At 37.9% G+C, this 21,003-nt stretch overlaps 1 protein-coding gene across 2 annotated transcripts in view; it reads left to right on the forward strand.

Annotated features, from left to right (window-relative positions):
• LOC122555096 (uncharacterized) overlaps positions 1-21,003 on the forward strand; it is a 44,463-nt gene that overhangs the window by 16,277 nt on the left and 7,183 nt on the right. For both annotated transcript variants that reach the window (XM_043700774.2, XM_043700775.2), the window contains exon 2: positions 6,728-7,048. In XM_043700774.2, the coding sequence (XP_043556709.1) occupies positions 6,728-7,048 (321 nt within the window). The remainder of the gene's footprint in view (positions 1-6,727; positions 7,049-21,003) is intronic.

The raw sequence follows: 21,003 nt of genomic DNA on the forward strand, positions 1-21,003 counted from the left end.
AAAACTTCACTTTCTTATACAAATATCCTCTTAATTTATTTAACACATATTTTTAACCAAATATTCCTTCAAAATTCAATGCAAATCAAGAACTAAAATGATAAATAAATAATTAAGTGATTTAGCATAGAGAGCACAGTAAGATAGTGGTTGTATTATTGGATGAGCACTCAAGGTTCTGAATTTGGACTGTCTTTTCAGAAATGCCTTTAAGTTCCCCTGTGCTGACATCTGGAGAATTTAAAGAACTCGAATAAAATGTTTGTGACCACTGAATACTGCAGAGTGGGACTTCCACCTTTTAATAGGAGTATGCTGCACATTTTGGAACTGCCACACAATGCAACTGGCCCACAGCTTCATCAATGAGGGGCATTAGGCAGGGAGCATTTGGCAATTTTGAGGAGACCAGGGTTGGGATGTGGTGTGTGTGTGAGTGTGTATATGAGGGAAGAGAGTTTTAAAAGCCCTTGAGAATAAAGAAAAGTGTGTGTTATTTTCTTGGCACTGCCTATAATGCACAAAGAATGTTTTTCCATTCTGCTGTTTGAACTGTTTTTCAAACAAATGGGTTTCCTGCTGTCACTCAACTGCCCATATCAATAACATTGTGGTGTGGACATGGTTACACTGGCATTAATTGAGACTACAAGCTCGATTGACCTTTAGATATTTATTTCCATATAGAATGCCTAATCTGGCACTCGCACACCCACTATTTAATGGGGGTGTATTCAGGGGTGGGTGGGAAAGTGAACCTGGCACCTGTCCTGTTTTATATGCAACACTAGATAGGGTGGACAGTGAGACCTTTTTTCCTCGGATGGTGATGGCTAGCACAAGGGGACATAGCTTTAAATTGAAGGGTGATAAATGTAGGACAGCTGTCAGAGGTAGCTTCTTTATTTCAAGAGTAGTAGGGACGTGGAATACCCTGTCTGCAACGTTAGTAGACTCTCTAATTTTAGTGGCATTTAAATGGTCATTAGATAAACATATGGATGAAATGGAATAGTGTAGGTTAGATAAGCTTCAGATTGGTTCCACAAGTCAGCACAACATAAGGGGTTGAAGGACCTGTGTTGCGCTTTAATGTTCTATGTTCGATAACTTGAAGCTGTTTTTGTTAGAGAAAAGATGATCAAGAGGTGATTTAGAGACATCCAAGATGATCAGAGGAATAGATAGAGTGGACAGGAAGAGCCTTTTTGCTCAGATGGTGATGGCTAGCATGAGGGGACATAGCTTTAAACTGAGGGGTAATAGATATCGGACAGACATCAGAGGTAGGCTTTTTAGTGAGAGAATAGTAAGGGCTTGGAATGCTCTGACTGCAGCAATAGTAGATTCACCAACATTAGGGGCATTTAAATGATCATTGGGTATACATATGGATGATAATGTAACAGTGTAGGTTAGATGGGCTTCAGATTGGTTTTACAGGTTGGCACATCGAGGGCTCAATGGCCTTTACTGCGCTGTAATGTTCTATGTTCTACTACCAGAGGAGTTGCCAAAACATACATAAAGTTAACATTTTTCAATCTAATCAGTTTTAAATATATTCATTTAATAATATCAATTAATTTCTATGATTTCATAAGATAGATTTGAGAGCTTGAAATAATTTAAAAATATGCTCAATGAAGTTACATTGAAGAGATATTGTGGCACATCAAGGAGACTTCAGAATTAATTCCATCTACAATCACAACAACTTTTCCACAAACTGATAACAGTTGTATTATATTCAAATAGTGGCACAATGCAGCTCATCAGAATCATGTGCCAACTGTAACCATAGGAACTCTCACTTCCCAGGGAGTGAGCTTTCTATGGCATCAGTATTACAGACAAAGCATATTGGTAGCACACAGCTGACACCAGGCAACAATAAAATGCATGCTGGCTTTCAGTATCTATAAGATTCTTGTCTGTCAGACAATCACAGAATCAAACACCATAATCCATGCCTTGATGCATAAAGCAGTGAACAAATCTAAACTATTATAGTAAAAGATAGGTTATTTAGTTTTCTTAAAGCATTGTGAAGCTGGAACACTTTCACTGTAGTTAGAGTACAAAAGTGGAAACTGCTATTTATCATGGTTATTACATTCATACAAGAGGCCTCTATCAAGCCTCCATGAGTAGTGAATTATACCTCTTCCCTCGTGTGGTACTCTCTTACTGGTCTCACACAATTCTAGCAGGGTTAGTATTGAAGGACATCGTCAGGGTTACTAGAACATACTTACTACCATGGTTTCATGGGTGTTGACCAGACTCTAATATCTAAAAGAAACATAAAAACTCTTTCCACGACATTCAAGAATTTTACAGACAATCAATTACATTTGAGGTGTCGTCACTATTCTAATGTAGAAATAATCATGGCAGGCAGGCAGCAAGTTCCATTAAACACCAATCTGATAATAATCAGAGAATCTATAATTATGCAATGTTGATTGAAGTCAATATTGAACAGGAAAAATTCCTTTCTTGTTTGTCAAATTGGTGCTTAGGTGACTGTTTACTTTCACTTGTGCAAAAAGACATGGCCTTGATTCACCTTTTGTACAAAAGAGAGAACCACCAAAGCAGCTCTCTCTCTCTCTCTCAGTACATTAAAGTGTTGGCTGAGATTAGTCTCAGGAACAGGACTGGAGGCCACTGCCCTCTGACTCAAAACGTAGGCATGCTAGCAACTGTGGCATTGCTACAATACATGACTCGTTTGTACTAAACAGTTAATATCTACAAGACATTTAATCCTGAGGTGGAAGCACAAAGTGTCCACATAGCCTCTTTGGATTTCATCTTTATCTGTATAGGTTGCAATTCAAATCACAAGTCAGTGAACAGAAGTACTGATTTATTTTATGTCCAACTCTAAGAATGCAGAAAACAATAGTGGTACAGACTCCTATTGATCCTTTGCTTTGACCAATTAATTCAGCATGGTGTGCAGTGAAATTGAGAATTTCTGACTGATGAATGATGCAAGCATATTCATTCAAGAAAATAAATACTAAGTTTCATAATTCCCAATCCTGTATTCTTTTATATAAATTGCCTGTACCCCAAGTATCAACTTGATTTAACATCAGCATGATGTCTCTCTGTCACAGGTTAGACCAGAAGACATAGAAGCAGAAACAGGCCATTCAGCCCATCAACTCTTTTCCACTATTAAACCTTCGTGTTAATCCTCAAATTCCATTTCCCAGCCTTTTCCACATAAATCAGCAAGGAATTGGAGTTAAAAATATTTCAATCTCAGTCTTGAAAAACTTAACAATGCAGCCTCTACATCCCTGTGGCAAAGGATTCCACACATTCACTAGTTTCAGATCAAAACAAAATTCTTCCTCACTTCTTTCCCGAGTCGGCAAGCTTTTACTTCTCATATTCTGCACTCTGGTCCCAGACTCCTTCAGAAAGGGAGACAATATCTCTACCTCTACCCCAGCAAATCCCCCACAAATCTTTTTTGTTTCAATAGAGTTGTCTCTCATTCTAAACTCCCATGAGCACAGGCTGAACTTACTCAGCCACTCCTCAAAAGACAGTCCGTCTGGACAACAGATCAACCGAATGAACCTTCTCTAGACTATCTCCAGTGTCTGTATATTTTTTCTTAGATAAATATGACCAAAACTGTTCATAGTATTACAGGTGTGGTCTGGCTAGTGTTTTGTATAGATTTAGCCAGACTTCACTATTCCATTCTCTTTGAAATGAACAAAAAGCATTATATATACCTTCACCATTACCTGAACTTGGATGTTTTGTTGTTATTTACAAACAAGGACTCCCAAATCCCTTGTGCTAGAATATTCTATTCAGCTCCTAATATTCCTTACATATTCAGGTCCTCTTAGGGAAGGAAAATTCCTAGTGATATTATCACTGGACTGCTAATCCTGAGGTCCTGGGTTTGAATTCTGCCATAGCAGATGTCAGAATTTAAATTCAAGATACATCTGGAATTAAGAATCCAATGATGACCATAAATACATTGTCAATTATTGGGAAAAACCCACCTGCTTCACTAGTATTCTTACTAAAGGAAACTGCCATCCTTATCTGGTCTGGCCTACATTGATTCCAGACCCACAGAGAATGGTTGAATCAACTGCCCTCTAATCACTTAGAGATGGGCAATAAATAATGGCTTAGCCAGTGAGACCTCAACCCGAATAAAAAAAATCTCCTCCTGTCAAATTGTGGCACAGCATAAATCCCTGTGATACTTCAATAATTACAGGTTGGCATCATGAAGATGATTCCCCTATCTTAGCTCAATCTTCTGTGCAGCAGCCAATCCTGTATCTCTGCTAATATACCATGTTCAATCCCATGGGCGCTCATCTTATTAAGTAGCCTAATGTTTGGTATCTTATCAAATACCTTCTTGAAATCCAAATGTATTGCATGTAATGTTTCTCCTTTAACTAGCTCTGCAAAGAATTTTATTAAACTTGTTAAATCCTTCATGAAGCCATGTTGATTCCATTTGATTAATCATGCATTTCTAAATGCCCTGCTATTATATCCTTAATAATTGATTCTAACATTTTCTGAATAACACATTTTAAGTTAACTGAACTGTAGTTCCACTTTTTATCTCCTTCCTTTTGTTGAATGAAGATGTTACATTGTTTTCCAATCCTCTGGCACTTTTCAGAATCTAGTTTTTTTTTTAATGATTACGACCAGTATGTCCACGATCTTTGTGTAGTCTAATGTGAAGACTGATATTAAATATCTAATCAACACGCTGTCATTTCCTGGTTCCTTATTATTATTTTGCCAACCTCATTCTCTATGGGGCCTACGTTCACTTTGGCCTCTTTATTCCTTTTTATATATTTAAAAAAAAACCTTGTGCTGTCTAACTTGATATTATTTGCAAATGTATCCTCAAAGTTTATTCTTGCCCCTTTTTTGGTTCATCTTTTTGTTGGTATTTAAAACTTTTTCAATTCTCTGTCTTACCACTAATTTTTACCACATTGTATGTTTTATTTCTTTCAATTTGATACTATCCTTAAATTTCCTAGTTAACCGCGGTTGGCTTGTCCTCTTTGTGGAAGCACCGCCCACCCCACCCCATCTCAATAGGAGTCATATCTATGGGAAGTCATGGGCTTTTTTTTTGGTAAAGGTTATAGGTTCAAGACTCATGATTTGAGAGATTCGGAAAAGCATAGTCTAAGTTTTCTTCAAAACTGTTAAAAAGGTGCCATATTCCAAAGAAAGTGCTAATTTTCAGGTTGCTATGAAAAACAAATCAGTTGTGATTAGGATTCAGCGCTTTCACTACTGTGATCTGAATTCAATTCGTAATCAGATAAGCTGACCCTGCAGAACAGATTTGAAAGATTAAATTCCCTGTTCTAGTGTATAATAATTTTTCAGAAGAGCAGTAAATTATTCTGGTATCCCAGCCAATGTTCATTGCACAACCAAAATTATCAAAGCAGACTTTAACATTATTACTCTATGGGAAAGGCAATGAGTAAATTGTCTGCTGTGTTTATATCGGACAGAATATTAATTACAACTGCTCCTTCTCTATTGTAAAAGCTTCTGGAATCATAGAGCCATTCCAGCACAGAGGAGGCCATTTTACACATCAAGTTCTGGCTCTGTAGAAGAAAACAAACAGCTCATCTCATTCCCTAACCCTTTCCTCATCACCTTACAAATTCTTTCCCATCAGGCATCTTTGAAACCACAAATTAACCTGCCTCCATTGCACTTCCAGGTGGTGCATTCTAGACCTGAATAATTCACTTTGTAAAATAAAACTTTCTTTATATTATTTTGCTAACCACTTTACATTTCTGTCCTCTGGTTCTCAGTTTATCCACTGATAGAAACATGGATTTGCCCAAGGACTCTGGCCAGTCACCTGATTTCAAACATCTCTATCAAGCATTATTAATCTTTTCTTCTCTAAGGAATATAATGGCAGCTGTCTAAACTATAACGCCTAGCATCCTTTCTAAAGCATTATATTCTGATAGCCAAAACTGGTTGCAATACTTGAAACCCAGAGAATGCTGGAGGAACAGAGCAGAGAAACAGAGTTAACGTTTCAAGTCCTGTACGAGTTGCCTTCAGAACCCGTAGGGTTTCAAATTTCAGTTTCAGACTTCCAACATTTTCAGTATTTTGCTTTTATTCACAATATTTGGATTTGGATCTAACCAAGGATAAAAAAAAAAACACCTTCCACATTACTTTTTAAACTTAACTCTATGCATTTATTTAAAATACCCAAGATCCCATATACTGTATCTTTTTCCTCATCCTGTCCTGCCACCTTCAATGGGTTGTACATATATACCCTGACATGTCTCTGTTCCTATCCCTGCGTTAATGTTGTACTACCATGTACTGTTTCTTTTCTCAACTTTTCCAGGTATAAACGGTGAAAATCCTGATTAGGCTAACAAACAGGCAATTAGCAGTATTGCTTCAAAGAAGCAGATGGAACTTGAAGAAATTCATCTCCTACTGGACAATAGCAATTATTCTTCCAAAGCACATAATAATTTTCAAAATATTACATGTTAGCCTGAAAATGAGGGTGAAGCACATAAGTAAACTTCAGTCACATCAGTATTTATTGTATTTGTAGAATTATGGCTGGGGTTATTTTAATAGACAATATGAAGTAAATTTACAATCTTATTTCTCTTTTCCCTCTACCTAGGTGTGCAAACAATAGAACTTCACACTAATGGGAATGTAACAGTTATGGAGGGTCAGTCAGTTACATTATGGTGTGACTCTTCTAAAGATGCAAAGATAGCATTAGTTGAATGGAAGAAATCCAGCAACAAAACAAAACTTGCAGTGTACAGTCCAAACGGTACACATCATCATGATAAGCGAATAACAATGGAAGTCAACAGTCATCGTTCCACAATCTCAATCAAAAATGCTCTCAAAGATGATGAGGACTGGTATTTTTGCATATTTCAGACCTTTCCAAATGGAAAACAGGAGTACAAAATATATTTGGATGTAAAAGGTAAGTCAGAATTTTAGAACATTTCCTATTTATAAACTGTTTGAATGTTAAAGACTCTCAATTTCAAAGACATGTATTTTTAATGTGATGAGCAAATAGTTGCAATGCTGGCTATTTTGAGAATCAGTTAACACAAAATGATTTTAAGAAGCGCAGCATCCATAATTTGCTTTGATATTCAAATAGAAATTAGCTTGCAGCCTTACTCATATCAGTATGTCCTATAATATTGTAATTATTAAACATTAGCAGACAGATACCAAGATCCTGAACTCTTGTTTCTGTGGAGCAAAAAATGCTCTTTTATGCATTTGTGGGTTAACAGTGAAAATAGCTGCATTCTGAAAGTAAGGGTCAATTTGTTTTTTGCTGGTGATAAGGTCTTCCAAATTCAGAAGAATTGTAATTAGCCATGTTTGATATGCAAAATTGTATTTAATTTGGGTCACTGTTGGAATCTGGCAATCCACATATTAAACCAAAGCCTGAGCCCATGACGTCTCAGGTAGAAGAGGAAGCACTTATATTGCATTTTACTGGGAGTTTGAATGGGTACAGGTTCTGAGACCACAGGCATCTGAGGAAAAGAGGACATTGCATAGAAAGTCAGAGCAACTGTTACATCTCAACTTTAATAACTTGCAGGGATAGGAACAGAGACATGTCAGGGTATATATGTACAACCCATTGAAGGTGGCAGGACAGGATGAGGAAAAAGATACAGTATACAGCATCTTCCAAATAAGAAAAAAATGTTGCAAAGCACTATGCAGGGACATAAAACAAAATATGAAACAATCCGCTGAAAAGGATATTAGGATTAATGACCAGAAGCTTGATCAGAAAGGTAGATTTTATGAAAGATCTTAAAAGGATAGCAACTTTAGGGAGGAAATTCAAGAACTTACGGTCAAGGCCGCTGAAAATGCAGTGGACAAGGCAAAGGATTATAATTAAGGATACTTAAGAACCAGTATTAGATGAATGTAGATATCTATTTTGGGTCAAATAGATACAGATTTGGAGAGATGACAAGATATTCAAGGGCTTTGGAGAAAAGTGGGGTTAGTGATGAGGCAATACCTTGCAAGTAAAAGGGAGTCAAGATTTTCTTGAGGAGTTGAAAATGGCAGATTTGAGAGGGACAGGAAGAAAATCTCAGGAAAGGAAATGTTAACAATGTTGGCTAACATAGGAGCTGTAGTATGATGTGATCTATATTTGAGTGAACATTCATAGGCTTTAATCATACCTATCTGCATTGGATGGTAAGCACACGACTGGGCTCTAGATCCAAGTGACCTAGATCCAAGTGTCATATCTCCTCACACATATGCTCAGCAGCTATTCTGAGAGTAAACAGTTAACCCTTTAATCTATCTTCCCCAAACACACCACAATTCTTTCATTGTGTCTCTTTTAACCATTATCACTCAACTCTTCATCTCAATTTCCCATCACCACATCCTCAAACATTAATTGGCAATAGTGTTCACAGCTCTCTTGGAGATATTGGATGCATCTGCTCCTTTAATATTGTCTTGGGACAACGCAAAGTGCAGCGAGCAGCTTCTCAAGGAAGATCCTTCTTCGGCAATAAAACAGTGAAGAATCAATCATGGAAAAATGATGCAAGATATAACCCTCTGGCATTCAGAAGCAGTTGCATCAGTTCCACAATTGCTTTGATAGAATATCATTCTTCCTCAGTCTAAAACATTTCTTAAACTCTATCATAAAAATAGGGGCTTATAATTGATAAAGAAATAGAGAAATAAAGAAAAAGAGCTTGTGACGAGGATCTGTAAGAAGCTCTTGGATAGCATGATGGTCTGTTGGCTAGATGGTAAATTAGACAATAGCAGGGTGTGAAGAACATTTTTCCTGTCTACTGATCTTAATCTCAATTACATATTTGACTGGCTAGATATTGAAGGCTTAAGTTCTGCAGTTACATGCCTGTGCATTCCAAGTCTCTTTTCAAAAAAGTATGATCATTTTGAAAATGAACCAAAGACAAATTGTACTTTGGTTCCTTTTTTTTTTAAAACATTTTCATGGTGTATGGACATCAGTGGCAAAATAGTGATTGACCTTGAACTGAATAGCTTGCTAGGCCATTTCACAGGACAGGGTTGCTGTGGATCTGCAGTCACATGTAGCCCAGACCAAGGAAGGATGGAAGATTTCCTTCCCTTAAAACTTGAGAGAACCATATTTATGATGATTTTACTAAAACTAGTTTTCCACTGCAGATTTATTAATGGAGTTAAGTTACTGTTGTTGGTTTTTAACTCATATTCCCAGAACATTAACCTGGATCTCTGGATTACCAATTCACTGATATTGCCACTATTACTGAAGCTCTTTACACCAGGGTAATACACAGACCCTGCCCATAGAAAGTTCAAGGAATCTCACTGATAGATAAGCTTCCTACATCACTAGAAAAGAAGCATTACTGGATATGATGCAGGGTCAAATTAGCTAAGTGTCTACAGAAGAACACTTGGCTAATAATGATCACTGTAACATAAGAGTTAAGCTAGTAAAGCCAAAGATAAGGAACAATCTAAAGTACAAATTTTACGTGGATAGGGGGCTAATTTAAGTGCAATGTGACGGGATCTAACAAGGGTAAAACAGAAGATGGATGGGAAAAGCTGTAATGAAGCAATCTTTATGAAGAAGATACCTCTGGTACAGGCTATTTCCCATTCAGGCACAAGCAAAACCAATCCAGGGCTCCTTGGATGACAAAGATTGGGAATATGATAAAATTAAGAGAGGTGAATGAATGTAGCCAATGACAATAGGTGACCATGTAAACTAGACTGTCAAGAAGAATGATAGGTTTAAAGTAAAGAATTTGAAATGAAAGGACTCAGATGGATATTGTCTTCAGCATCAATACCATTTTTTCCACATTAATAGTTCTGATCAAGAATCACCAGAGTCAAAACATTAACTCTGTTCCTTACCACAGATGGTGCCAGACTAGTTGAATTTCTCCAACAGTTCATGTTCATGTTTCAAACCTCCAGCATCCATAGTTCTTTATTCAATATTGTGTGTGTTATGGCCATCCAAGGCAGACAAACAAATAGGTTCTTGAGAAAGGGGTTGTTAAGTGGAACTTGCTTGATTCAGTAAACGCAAATTGTTGCAAACAGAAGGGGACTGTCTGGCAGAGAGATTATGCGAGACTCAACATCTAGAAAATGTGCATAAGGAAGAGTCAAGAGGACATTGATGGACAATATTAAAACATGGAGAGCAGTGAGAATAGTACTCCATAGAGAAAGATTATTCATAGAGTGGTGCTGGAAAAACACAGCAGGTCAGGCAGCATCCAGAGAGCAGGAAAACATATCCACTCCACCCTCCTCTCTGACCTATCACCTTCATCCCCACCCCCATTCACCCATTGTACTCTTTGCTACCTTCCCCCACTCTCCTCTCTGATCTATCACCTCCATCCCCACCCCCATTCATCTATTGTACTCTATGCTACTTTCTCCCCACTCCCCTCTCATCTATCTCTCCACTCTGCCGGCACCCTGCCTCTATTCCTGATGAAGGGCTTTTGCCTGAAACGTCGATTTTCCTGCTCCTCGGATGCTGCCTGACCTGCAGTGCTTTTCTAGCACCACTCTAATCTAGACTCTGGTTTCCATCATCTGCAGTCCTTGTTTTTAACCTAAAGATTGTTCATAGTGTGAATGACAAGGACAGATACAAAACAAGATAATTATGACAGATTAATTCTCTACGTTAGAACAAGGTCAAGTGGAGTGAAAAAAAATGAAAGTGAAGAGTGAAATTAGACTGAAAAAGCTAAAATATGGGAACACAGTTCAACAGAAAAAGAAACCCAGAAATCTTCTACTGACTTAAAATAGTGAATAGTTGGAGATACCATGCATTTTATTCAAGACCAAAAAAGTGTTTCACTGTTTATTAATGAAGAAACCAATGAAAAACATATTAGTAAAAGGCAATGTTTGAGTAAATTAGTTAATTGTGCTGATTAAGACCAAGAGAGAACCTTGTTAAAGGGAACACTGTATATTGTTCACATAGATTTAAGGTTGCATTTGACAAAGTGCCACATAAAAGGCTATTTAACAAGTTTGAGATCTATGAAATAAGAGGATCAGTGCCACAACTGATTTTTTTTTAAGAAAGTAACTTAAATGACAGAATTCAGCATTTCGTGAAATAGTTTTTTCAGGCTGGAGGATGGTAGACTGTGGCAAACTGAAGTGTCAATGCAAAGACAACTATTTTTCCTTTTGCTATGTATAAACTACTTGAATATTGGAAGACTGAGTAAAATTTCAAAATTTGCCAAAAGATATCAGAGTTTAGAAAGGCAATGGGAGTGATACTAAACAACTCAAATCGATATAGGCCATTGGAATGGACAGAGAAGTTACAAATAGCATGTAATACAGAAAGGGGTGAGGTGATGCACTTTAGCAAAAGAAATAGGGAGAAGTATACAGATCATTAGCACAGTTAACAAAATGGACCTGGAGATGCATACACACCAATGTTTAAAGTGGGAAAACATATCAAGACAGAGGTTAACACAGTAAATAGGATCTTAGATATCAAAGTACAAGTATTGATTGGAACAAAAAAGTAGAAAACATTGCACGTTATTTTTTAAAAGCTCGAGTTAGGACACAACAAGATATTGAGAGACTCCTACACACTGCATTTTAGGATGGATGCAAGGGTTTTGAGAAGGTGGAGATAAAATTGACCACAGTGGTTCCAAGGATGGGGAATTTTAGTCATAATATTAAGTTGAAAAATTTGGGGTTGTTCTCCTTGTAGCAAAGGAGATTGAATGGTGGTTTGATAGAAACATACAAGATTACGAACGCTTTGATAAGATGGACAAGAAAACCTTGTTCCTGCTACCTAATGGTAAAAGGACTGAGGAATATAGGTTTAGAGTTTTGGGAAAGAGATGCAGGAAGGACATGATTAATAATTTTTTTTATGCAGTGAGAGATAATGACCTAGAACTTGCTGCCCATGAATGTGGTCAATGCAGAGGCAATCAATGGATTTCAAAAGAAAATAACATAGGCACTCGGTATTTGAAGGAAATAAACCTGCAGTATACAATGATAAATCAGAGAAATAGAACTAATTGTACAGCCAACATCAATGCAATGGGCAAAATGAACTCTTGTGACTAAATGACTCCAAGACTTTGTAACTTTCAATATCACTTCATTTTAATCTAAGAATATCACTTTTTGCTAATTTCTTCAAATGTAAAAGCCCATATCATCTTGTAGCTATTCTCTGTGACACGCCACCAACATACATGTGCACCAGGGGACATTTTGTGTGGTTTATGTGGCTCTCTTCCGTATTTCAACATTAGCTTCCTGTTTTCATAGTTGGGTATTACGTGGACAAAACCACAACTACAGTAACAGGGCTAAAGGCTATTTTCTCTATTCTCTTAAAAGGGATACAGTTGATATATTTCTTGGGTTATAATTGAAGCCAAAAGGAAAGACAATCAGAATGAATGGAAAATGGTCTGCCCTATTGTCACTTTTTTTTAAAAAACTTACATTACAGTAATAGATTACACTTCAGTGTCAGAATATTTTCTGTGCAGTACTAGTTTTAATAAGGTTAAACGGAATTAACATTTGTAGCTCCAAGCGCCATTCAGACAACAGTGCACAAAGACATATTAGGGGTAGATTAGACTTGCTGCTGGACCAGGTAGAGAGGATACTTGAGTAGAAACTGTTTCCACTCAGGTATCTTGAAAAACATTCTCCCAAGTTTCCTTAAGCTTTCTGAACCTTCTCATTGCATTCTTACTGGCCTTGTTTGTATGAGTCAGTTTGAAAACTGCCATGTAACACAACTGGACATTTCCAGGGTTCAGACCACAAATACATTCAGGGTAACATAGCATGACATTTATGAGATAAGTTTATCAAAGGTAGTTGTGAGAATTTTTTTTACAATTCGTTTGTGGGATGAGGATGTCACTGGCTGGGCCAGCATTTATTGCTCTTCCGTACTTCCCCTTGCGAAGATGGTGGTAAGCTGGCTTCTTGAACTATTGCAGTCCACCTGCTCTGGGTTGACCCATAAGGCCATTAGGGAGGGAATTCCAGGATTTTGACCCAGCAACAGTGATGGAATGGCAATATATTTCCAAGTCAGGATGGTGAGTGGCTTGGAGGGGAACTTGAAGGTGTGGCATCCCCATCCATCCAGAAGGACAAGAGCAGCAGATGTAAGTGGTCGTTGGTTTGGAAGGTTCCAAGGATCTTTGGTGAATTTCTGCAATGCATCGTGTGGATAGTATACACTATCGTGCAGTAGTTGCTATGACAGGAGTCTGGAGGCATTATATAGTAATTTTTAAAAGCAGGAAACATATTCTAAAGCTTTCTTCTCACTTGTTTTGGGGAAGTAACATATCCTTCTCCCTTTCCTCAATGTCAACGCCTTCAAATTCCATGAATCACTGATCATACATCCTCACAGCAACAATATTTCTGGGAGAGAGCAGGTAGTATGTGGAGGCTTTTGAGTTTGAGAAAGATGGGACTGGATGAAGCAACTGGCATCGGTGGGTGAATTGCATCCAATTTTCTGTTGTCCCCATGCATGAGGGATGGGAAAAGAAAAATCCAATGTCATCTCCCTTTCCTTCGCCTCTTCATCATCCAGGAGGCTGGCAACCAAACCAGAATATAAGAATGTGTGAGCATTCCCTTCTTGAATGTGAAGAAATGGAAACAAAGGATAACTGTACAGGTGATCAGTTACTAAGTTGGCATTGGCACACTGATTTAGCCATCACCAACAGTACTCAGCTATATGCCCAGAAAATATAAGGGCTGAGAGTTTCAATGATGGTCTGTCATTCTGTTTCTATTTGTCCTGTAAGTAAATGGAATAAATGAGGTTGGCAGCAAGAGATGAAGAATCTAATGGTATGCACTTTTGCAGTGGAGGAAGGGGTTTTAAACTTGTGAGTATATAGTGAGTGTGAGGAACGTCGGACAACTGTAGTGCAATAAGTTGAGTTAGAGTTGTCCTACACCAGAACCTACTGTGAACAGTTATTGGGGGCAAATGTTGCTTTAAAAAGTGTGAAGGGTGCACTGGTATCCAGAGTGGGGAATGGACAGAATTGAGAACATGTCCCGTGTATAAACTTGTCAGCTCACATAAGTCCTTAAAATTATTGCAACATTAAGCCATGATATGGGAAATGATTTCCAAGACAATAGTAATGGGAATGGTTAGATACTGTTGCTGTCTTATATGTCTAAAGTTAACAGTTTTAAAGCATGAAAATGTTGCCTGTGTTCAAATAAAAGTGTCCTCATGCCACATGTTGCAAAGATTGTATTGAGGCTTATTTTGATAAGTTAAAATGATATGCCATCTTGTACAAGTCTTACAATAGCCATCATTACTATTCTCCTTTTAATACAGAAACTTTTAATTGTTAGTCTGAAAGTTTAAAGGACTTCTGCTCTTTGAGCTACTGCAAGTCTATTTAAACTGTTAGCATTGTATGCACAGTTTTTTTTGATACAATCTTAGTGCAATGATTGCAAGCCACATCCTACGTGTTGCAACGAAAGGCACAGAATCATAAATCAGATTATGAAAAGGTCACTTAAGATCAAACAATATTTTGGATAAACTGTATAGATACCTAATTTTATATTTCTACTGCAACTAACTAATTAATGATTTAAACTTATAATATTGACCACTGTTGAATATATATTTCTACAACAAATTATGTACATGTTCCACTATTCCATAATTTGCGTAACACTTACGCTATGAGAGTTTGTTGATGAAACTTGAGTTGGCAGCTATGTAGCACCCTTGAATCTGACCCAGAAGCTTTTTGTTAAAATCCCCCACCATGCATATGGTCTCTAATGCTCGCCGACAATTCAGTCAAAACCTGAGGGGCTGCAGCATTGCTGGAGGTGCTTTATTCAGGTACAACAATAAACCAAGACCCCATTCAGTCATCTCAGGTGAATACAAACACAGAGCAATGTCCGTAGACAAGGAGAGATGTTTTGTCTATTTCCCTACCCTGCACCCCCCCAGTGTCCTTGTCAATATTTATTCATCAACTAACAACACAACAACAAATGAGCTGGTCAACAATTGTTTGTGGAATCTTGCTATGTTCCTATTGGTTCCCATGTTTCCTACAATGCAACAGTTATCATACTTCAAACCATTTCATTAACTGTAAAATACTTCGGAATATCATAGGCCATGAAAAATCCTATATGATTGAACATTTTGCCTTTTTTAATACCTGTTGTTAAACCATTGTATTCATCAGCTCACCATGAGTTGTAATGTGCATATCTCCTAATGCCTCCATTATATGTATTGATAAGAAAGAGCAGCAGTTTTAGGAAAACTACAGACAACTGCATTAATACTCAGAAGCTATTGTTTTGCTTGTTTTCAAAATGCAAAGTTCCTATGGAAAGTGAACTACTATAAGATTTTCAAATCCTTTACGCACTCTTTACAAGAATGATACTAACTTTAGCTACAGGTGCTAATTGTCATGTGATATGATACAAAGTCCTTTCAAGTAGATTATTTTCCCAAGTTTCAATTCCAACCTTACACCAAGCTGCTACTCCTTCAGAGGATTTCAAGGTTGCCAGTGCTGCCAATACTGCTCTGTTTTCAGCCCATTTGGAGATTTCAATGTAGGGTTGGAAGGAATATGGAAGTAGGATCTCACTTCTTCAATTGCCTTGTCATTCTTATGCAACCACATTGACTCATGTAAGCAGGTAAAGTTCATCCAAAAGGTTCAACATAGCTGAATGATTACATACACTTTTTAAATGAGAATTGTAGGAAATGTTGGTTTTGTGGTTATTCACAGGGCAGAGAGATCTGGTCCATAAACATGGTTCAACAAAATTCTTCATAATTAAAATCATTGGTAAAATATTTGTCCGTTAGATATTTATAGAAGAGAACTTTTGCGTGCTGCAAGGGCTTTGCTTCAGCAAGTCAATTCTAAACTCACTGCAGTTGATTTCTTTCCTTTGTATTTAGTGTCAGGATGTGGGCAATTCTACTGGGCTAGCGTGAGATTTAAATCACATGTACACTGTCTGAAGGGCATTCTTAAAAGCAGTTGCACTTTGGCCATTAGTCAGTTACCCCCAACTGCTTTTTGTCTTTCAGTCTCTTCTAACTTTGAGCATAGTGATTCAGTGGTTAGTGCTGCTGCTTCACAATGCCACGGACTCGGGTCCTATTCCAGCCTCAGGTGACTGTCTGTGCAGAGTTTGCCTACTCTCACAGTATCTGTGAGAGTTTCCTCCATGTATCTCAGTTTCCTCCCCGAGACCAAAGATGTGCAAGTTAGCATGGATCAGCGATGCTAAATTGCTCATAGTGTCCATGGCTAGGTGCATTAGCCATGGTAAATGCACGGTTACAGAGATAGATTAGAGGAATAGGTTTGGAGGGGATACTTTTCAGAGGGTGGTGTGGACTTGATGGGCCGATCTTTCCACAACAGGTGACCGTACTATTTTAATATCGTTTGATATTAAAATGATAAATGATGAAGGGCTTATGCCAGAAACTTCGATTCTCCTTGGATGCTGCCTGACCTGCTGTGCTGTTCCAGCACCACACTCTCAACTCTGGTCTCCAGCATATGCAGTCCTCACTTTCTCCTAGTACTTCCTAGGGACTCCATGAATTCTAGCACATCGCCAGATTTCTTCCTCAAGCAGCAAGCAATAACAAGCCTTCTCCAGCTCAATGAAAGCAAACCTGTGTGTTGCATTGGTGTTTCTAATATTTCACCATCGCTGGTCTCATAAAAAAAACCTCAATTCCCTTAACCATTTAATTAAAATCGGTCTTGCAGTTTTACTTGTTGGAATAGGATGTTAGTTAGGAACATAAAACTCCCAGCCCATGGAGTTCTTCACCCACAGCCACTTGCCTGCTGTACCCTCAGATGTCTGCTAATCGGTGACATATGACTTACAAATTTTTTTTAAAGAAAGGGAACTTGCTGCACCAGCACAATGATTGGGCTGTCATGGGATTTTAGTTCTTCAGTACAATATATATGATCCAAATACTAACTGCTAAAACTTAGTTTTGCTGGCCAGAGAGAGATTATTCTGCGCCAGTTCTATCAGATTTGGGCAGCATGCAAATGTTATGTTCCGACTGCATTCATCTTATTGTAGTATGGGGCTGAGAGAGGATTGCTTGCTGCTGATTGTCTCTTTGTGCTGCCAGCTGCCTCTGCACTCAGCAAGGGTCTGAAGAATGCTGTGCTGCAGTCAACCTGTTCCTTCGAAAGGCAATCTGCGCTGAATAATATTGTTGCTAATTAGTAAATAAAACAACAGGACAGAGAAAGGGTTCCAAGGTGATGGATGTGGTTGTGGAGGCATTAGTTGTTGAGCTGGGTGAGGGGAGAAATGCCAGGCACTCACAGCATGCCAAGGCCTTCAAGACCAGCCTCAGAGGGGAGTGAAGCATCTGCCAGAAGGTCTATTCTCACAGTTTGGACCTGAAGACATGGCAACAATGCCATCATTCAGACAATCTCACATCTGCACACATCATCATCTTATACCCACCCACACCACCAAAACTACAGGCTGCTCAATGTACCAAATTCTCCATGTTCAACCAGCAGCACCTCTTGGCACACAAGACTTAAGTCTAACATCTCAAATTCATCCACACAAAACTAGTGTAGCCAGTTTGACACCCGCCTCTTGCAGCATCCAACTATGGCAAATGCATCACCCAAACACAATGCCACACAGTCACTGACAGTGTTTTGTCTCTTTGTAGGACAAAGTCACACACCTTAGGAAGGAGCAAAGCAGAGCCAGCAGGGAATCAGGACACTGGTGTTTCCTGAGCCCAATACAAGAGGTAGCTTAGCAGCACAGGTCAACTGTGATGAAGCCTGTTTATCCACTGTCACCAAGATGATGGTGATAGCACGCTCCTGTCTTATGGCCCTTCTAAACTCCCAGCTGGTACTCACCCTGCTATCTGGCATCATAAATACAGTTAGTTCTGTTTTAACACAGTAGTTCCATTCTCATACAATCCCCTGTTATATGAAAATTACATATCATCAGCTCCATTTAAACTAAAAGGGCCAGAATCGTGTTATAACTAATACACACTTTAAAACTTAGTGCTTCAGAAACAGTGTTCTCATTCATCAATCATGTTATAACAAATTTGTGCTCATTGTTTTAATGAAATACTCATTACAGCAGAAGGAGCTGTAAGCTGATGATATGTGACCACAGACTGTTATTCCCTCACATTTCATTGAGACCAATCTTCCCCACTGAGTTGCTGATTTCAGACAGTGCAGAAGGTATAAAAGTTTGCATATATGTACAAACAAATTCAAGAATAGCTTCTTCCCTGCTGTTATCACACATTTGAATGGACTATTTTAATGTCAATGTTGATCTCTCTCTGTACCTTCACAGTAGCTGTAACATTGTATTCTGCACTCTATTCTGTTACCCTAATGCCTATAAACACACAAAACAAGACTTTTCACAGTATTGCAGTATATGTGACAGTAAAAAAAATCAAATCAGACATCCAGCTCCAAGTGACAGTGGGCATTTGTCAGAGTTTACTTTCTCATACCCTCATACACTGTGGCCTTTGTGCATGTTATATCTCATACTGACGTTCTCTTTAAAACACCTGCTCATGATATCAATTATACAGCCAAGTGTCATACTCCATATTAACTCAGGATCACTATGTACTACCTTAAGTGTGCTTCACAGTTGAAAATGAAAAACTTAATGTGAGGCTAGACACCGATTGCTTATTAATGTAATGTTTATACAGAATAGCTATTTGTAATAAACATCTGCTGAATTCTTCAATAAGCATAACATAAACTGGGTGAGATTATTATATGTGATAACATAACCATCAGGTAAAATGACCTGTTGGAGGCAAAATCAAATTATAATAGCAGGGAATCTGCATGTAAAATACAATTTCTTCATTGTAGAAATTTGCAAAACTAATTGAAGGCCAATAGGGTAACAGCTCCAGACAAAAGATAATTCAAAACCATCCGCATCAGTTTCTTGAAATGCAGACATCTGTAGAGATCAGAGATAGAGCACTGACCGCCAGAAAGTCAGACCTAACTTCCCTTTGATTACAACACAAGTTCTTTCAGGATACAAGAAATGTCTAAGAATGTCTTCCTTAAAAATGAAAAGTCTGAGTTATAAATACAGTTAAGACAGTGCTCGCAAATACAGTCCCCACTGCCCACTGCCCACACCCACCACCATCTCCCCTCACCCCCCACAGTATTATCGAGCTGACATGGTGGAACTTGAACTCAGTTTTCCCACAGCATTACCAGTCCAGTGATATTACCACTATGCACCCATCTTATAACTAACTCGAAACTAACTAACTGGAATAAGCATTCTGGAATAGAGCTGGAATGTTTACTCGATCTTCACTTGCCATTGGAGAATACTGTAAGTGACCTGAACTGTCTTTATGCCAGGAAGTGGAGAATAAGTGCTATGTGTGGTTTTCATGTGATGAACCTAGTGTGATACTCCTTGTTCCAATCTTACATGGGCTCCATCCCATTACTCTCTTTCCTTTCCATTAATGATATCATTGGTATTGCTTCCCTCTCTTGTCCAGAATTGGGAAAAAAAAATCAATTTTGCTTCTGATTTCTATCCAACTCTCACCTTCCTGCTGGGCAATGGATGTGTAGATGGATTGCATATTTATTGTGAAGAAGAGGTGACAGAGCAGGGAAACTGGAAATTGTGGAACTGACAAAGCATCAGAAGAATCATGACTGCAAATGGTAGAGATCAAACAAGGAAAAATTTTTTTCTCCCTTCATTCAGTCAGTTGGAAACAATTTCTCCTGCACGTTCTGTTTTTATTTCAGCTCTCCACAATCCACACTACGTTGCTTTATAAATGATATTTACGCTGATTTTCCCAGCAGCACCCATTTGTCGGTTGTAAATTCACTGAAATACCAAAAAACAATTGAAATACATCTTTCTATACTCTAACAAAATATTCTGCCTTTGAAAGATGGATTAAATGAATATAGGTTTATGCAAAGTAAGTAATTCAAAAGTACATTGTTTTTAAGAGTAAGTAGTATAATTTTGAAACAACTTCTCATTTCCTAGACATTATTTCCAAATGCTACAAAGGTCTTACACCAATGATTATTCTAAAGATATACCTACGAGGGGATACAGGAAATGCTCATGTAAATGACATTGCTAACTACAGAAATGTGTGTATTATTTCCTTCAATGACATAATAGTAGCACAATTCACTACAGAAATTCAGCTCCATAACTTTGGCTGGTTTCTTTAGAATAATACCAAGACATCACCTCATTGTAGATCTTTAATAAGTAAAATGTTTCTCATTTGTTAATCATATACTGCTTTTTGATATTAGCACATCTTCAAAATTGAATTGTATCCACACAGTAATAATTTTATGTCAATTAATAAACTTTATTCTAGTTAATTTTATCCTAATCTTCACTTTGAAACTTACACCATTAGCCTCCATTTAAGGTTTTGATTTAATATCACTTAGAGATCTGGAACAAATATCAAAGGTGCAAATTTCCTGCACTTTGGAGATAGCAAAGAATACGGTGTGAAGGATAAATAATTGGGCGATTGGCCCTTGGAGAGATACGCACACCCTTCTCAGAACTTTAATGATTAAATGCTGGACTAGAAGGTGCATTGGGGAATTTTCCATTTCACCAATTGCACTTTAGCGTTCATTCAACAGCCTCTTCAGAGCTTTATCTTGCCACTTGCCTGATTACCTGCCT

The sequence above is a fragment of the Chiloscyllium plagiosum genome, unplaced genomic scaffold (genome assembly GCF_037043375.1).
Source record: "Chiloscyllium plagiosum isolate Xiang-an unplaced genomic scaffold, Cpla_swu_hap1 HiC_scaffold_12, whole genome shotgun sequence".
In the NCBI taxonomy this organism is placed as follows: domain Eukaryota; kingdom Metazoa; phylum Chordata; class Chondrichthyes; order Orectolobiformes; family Hemiscylliidae; genus Chiloscyllium; species Chiloscyllium plagiosum.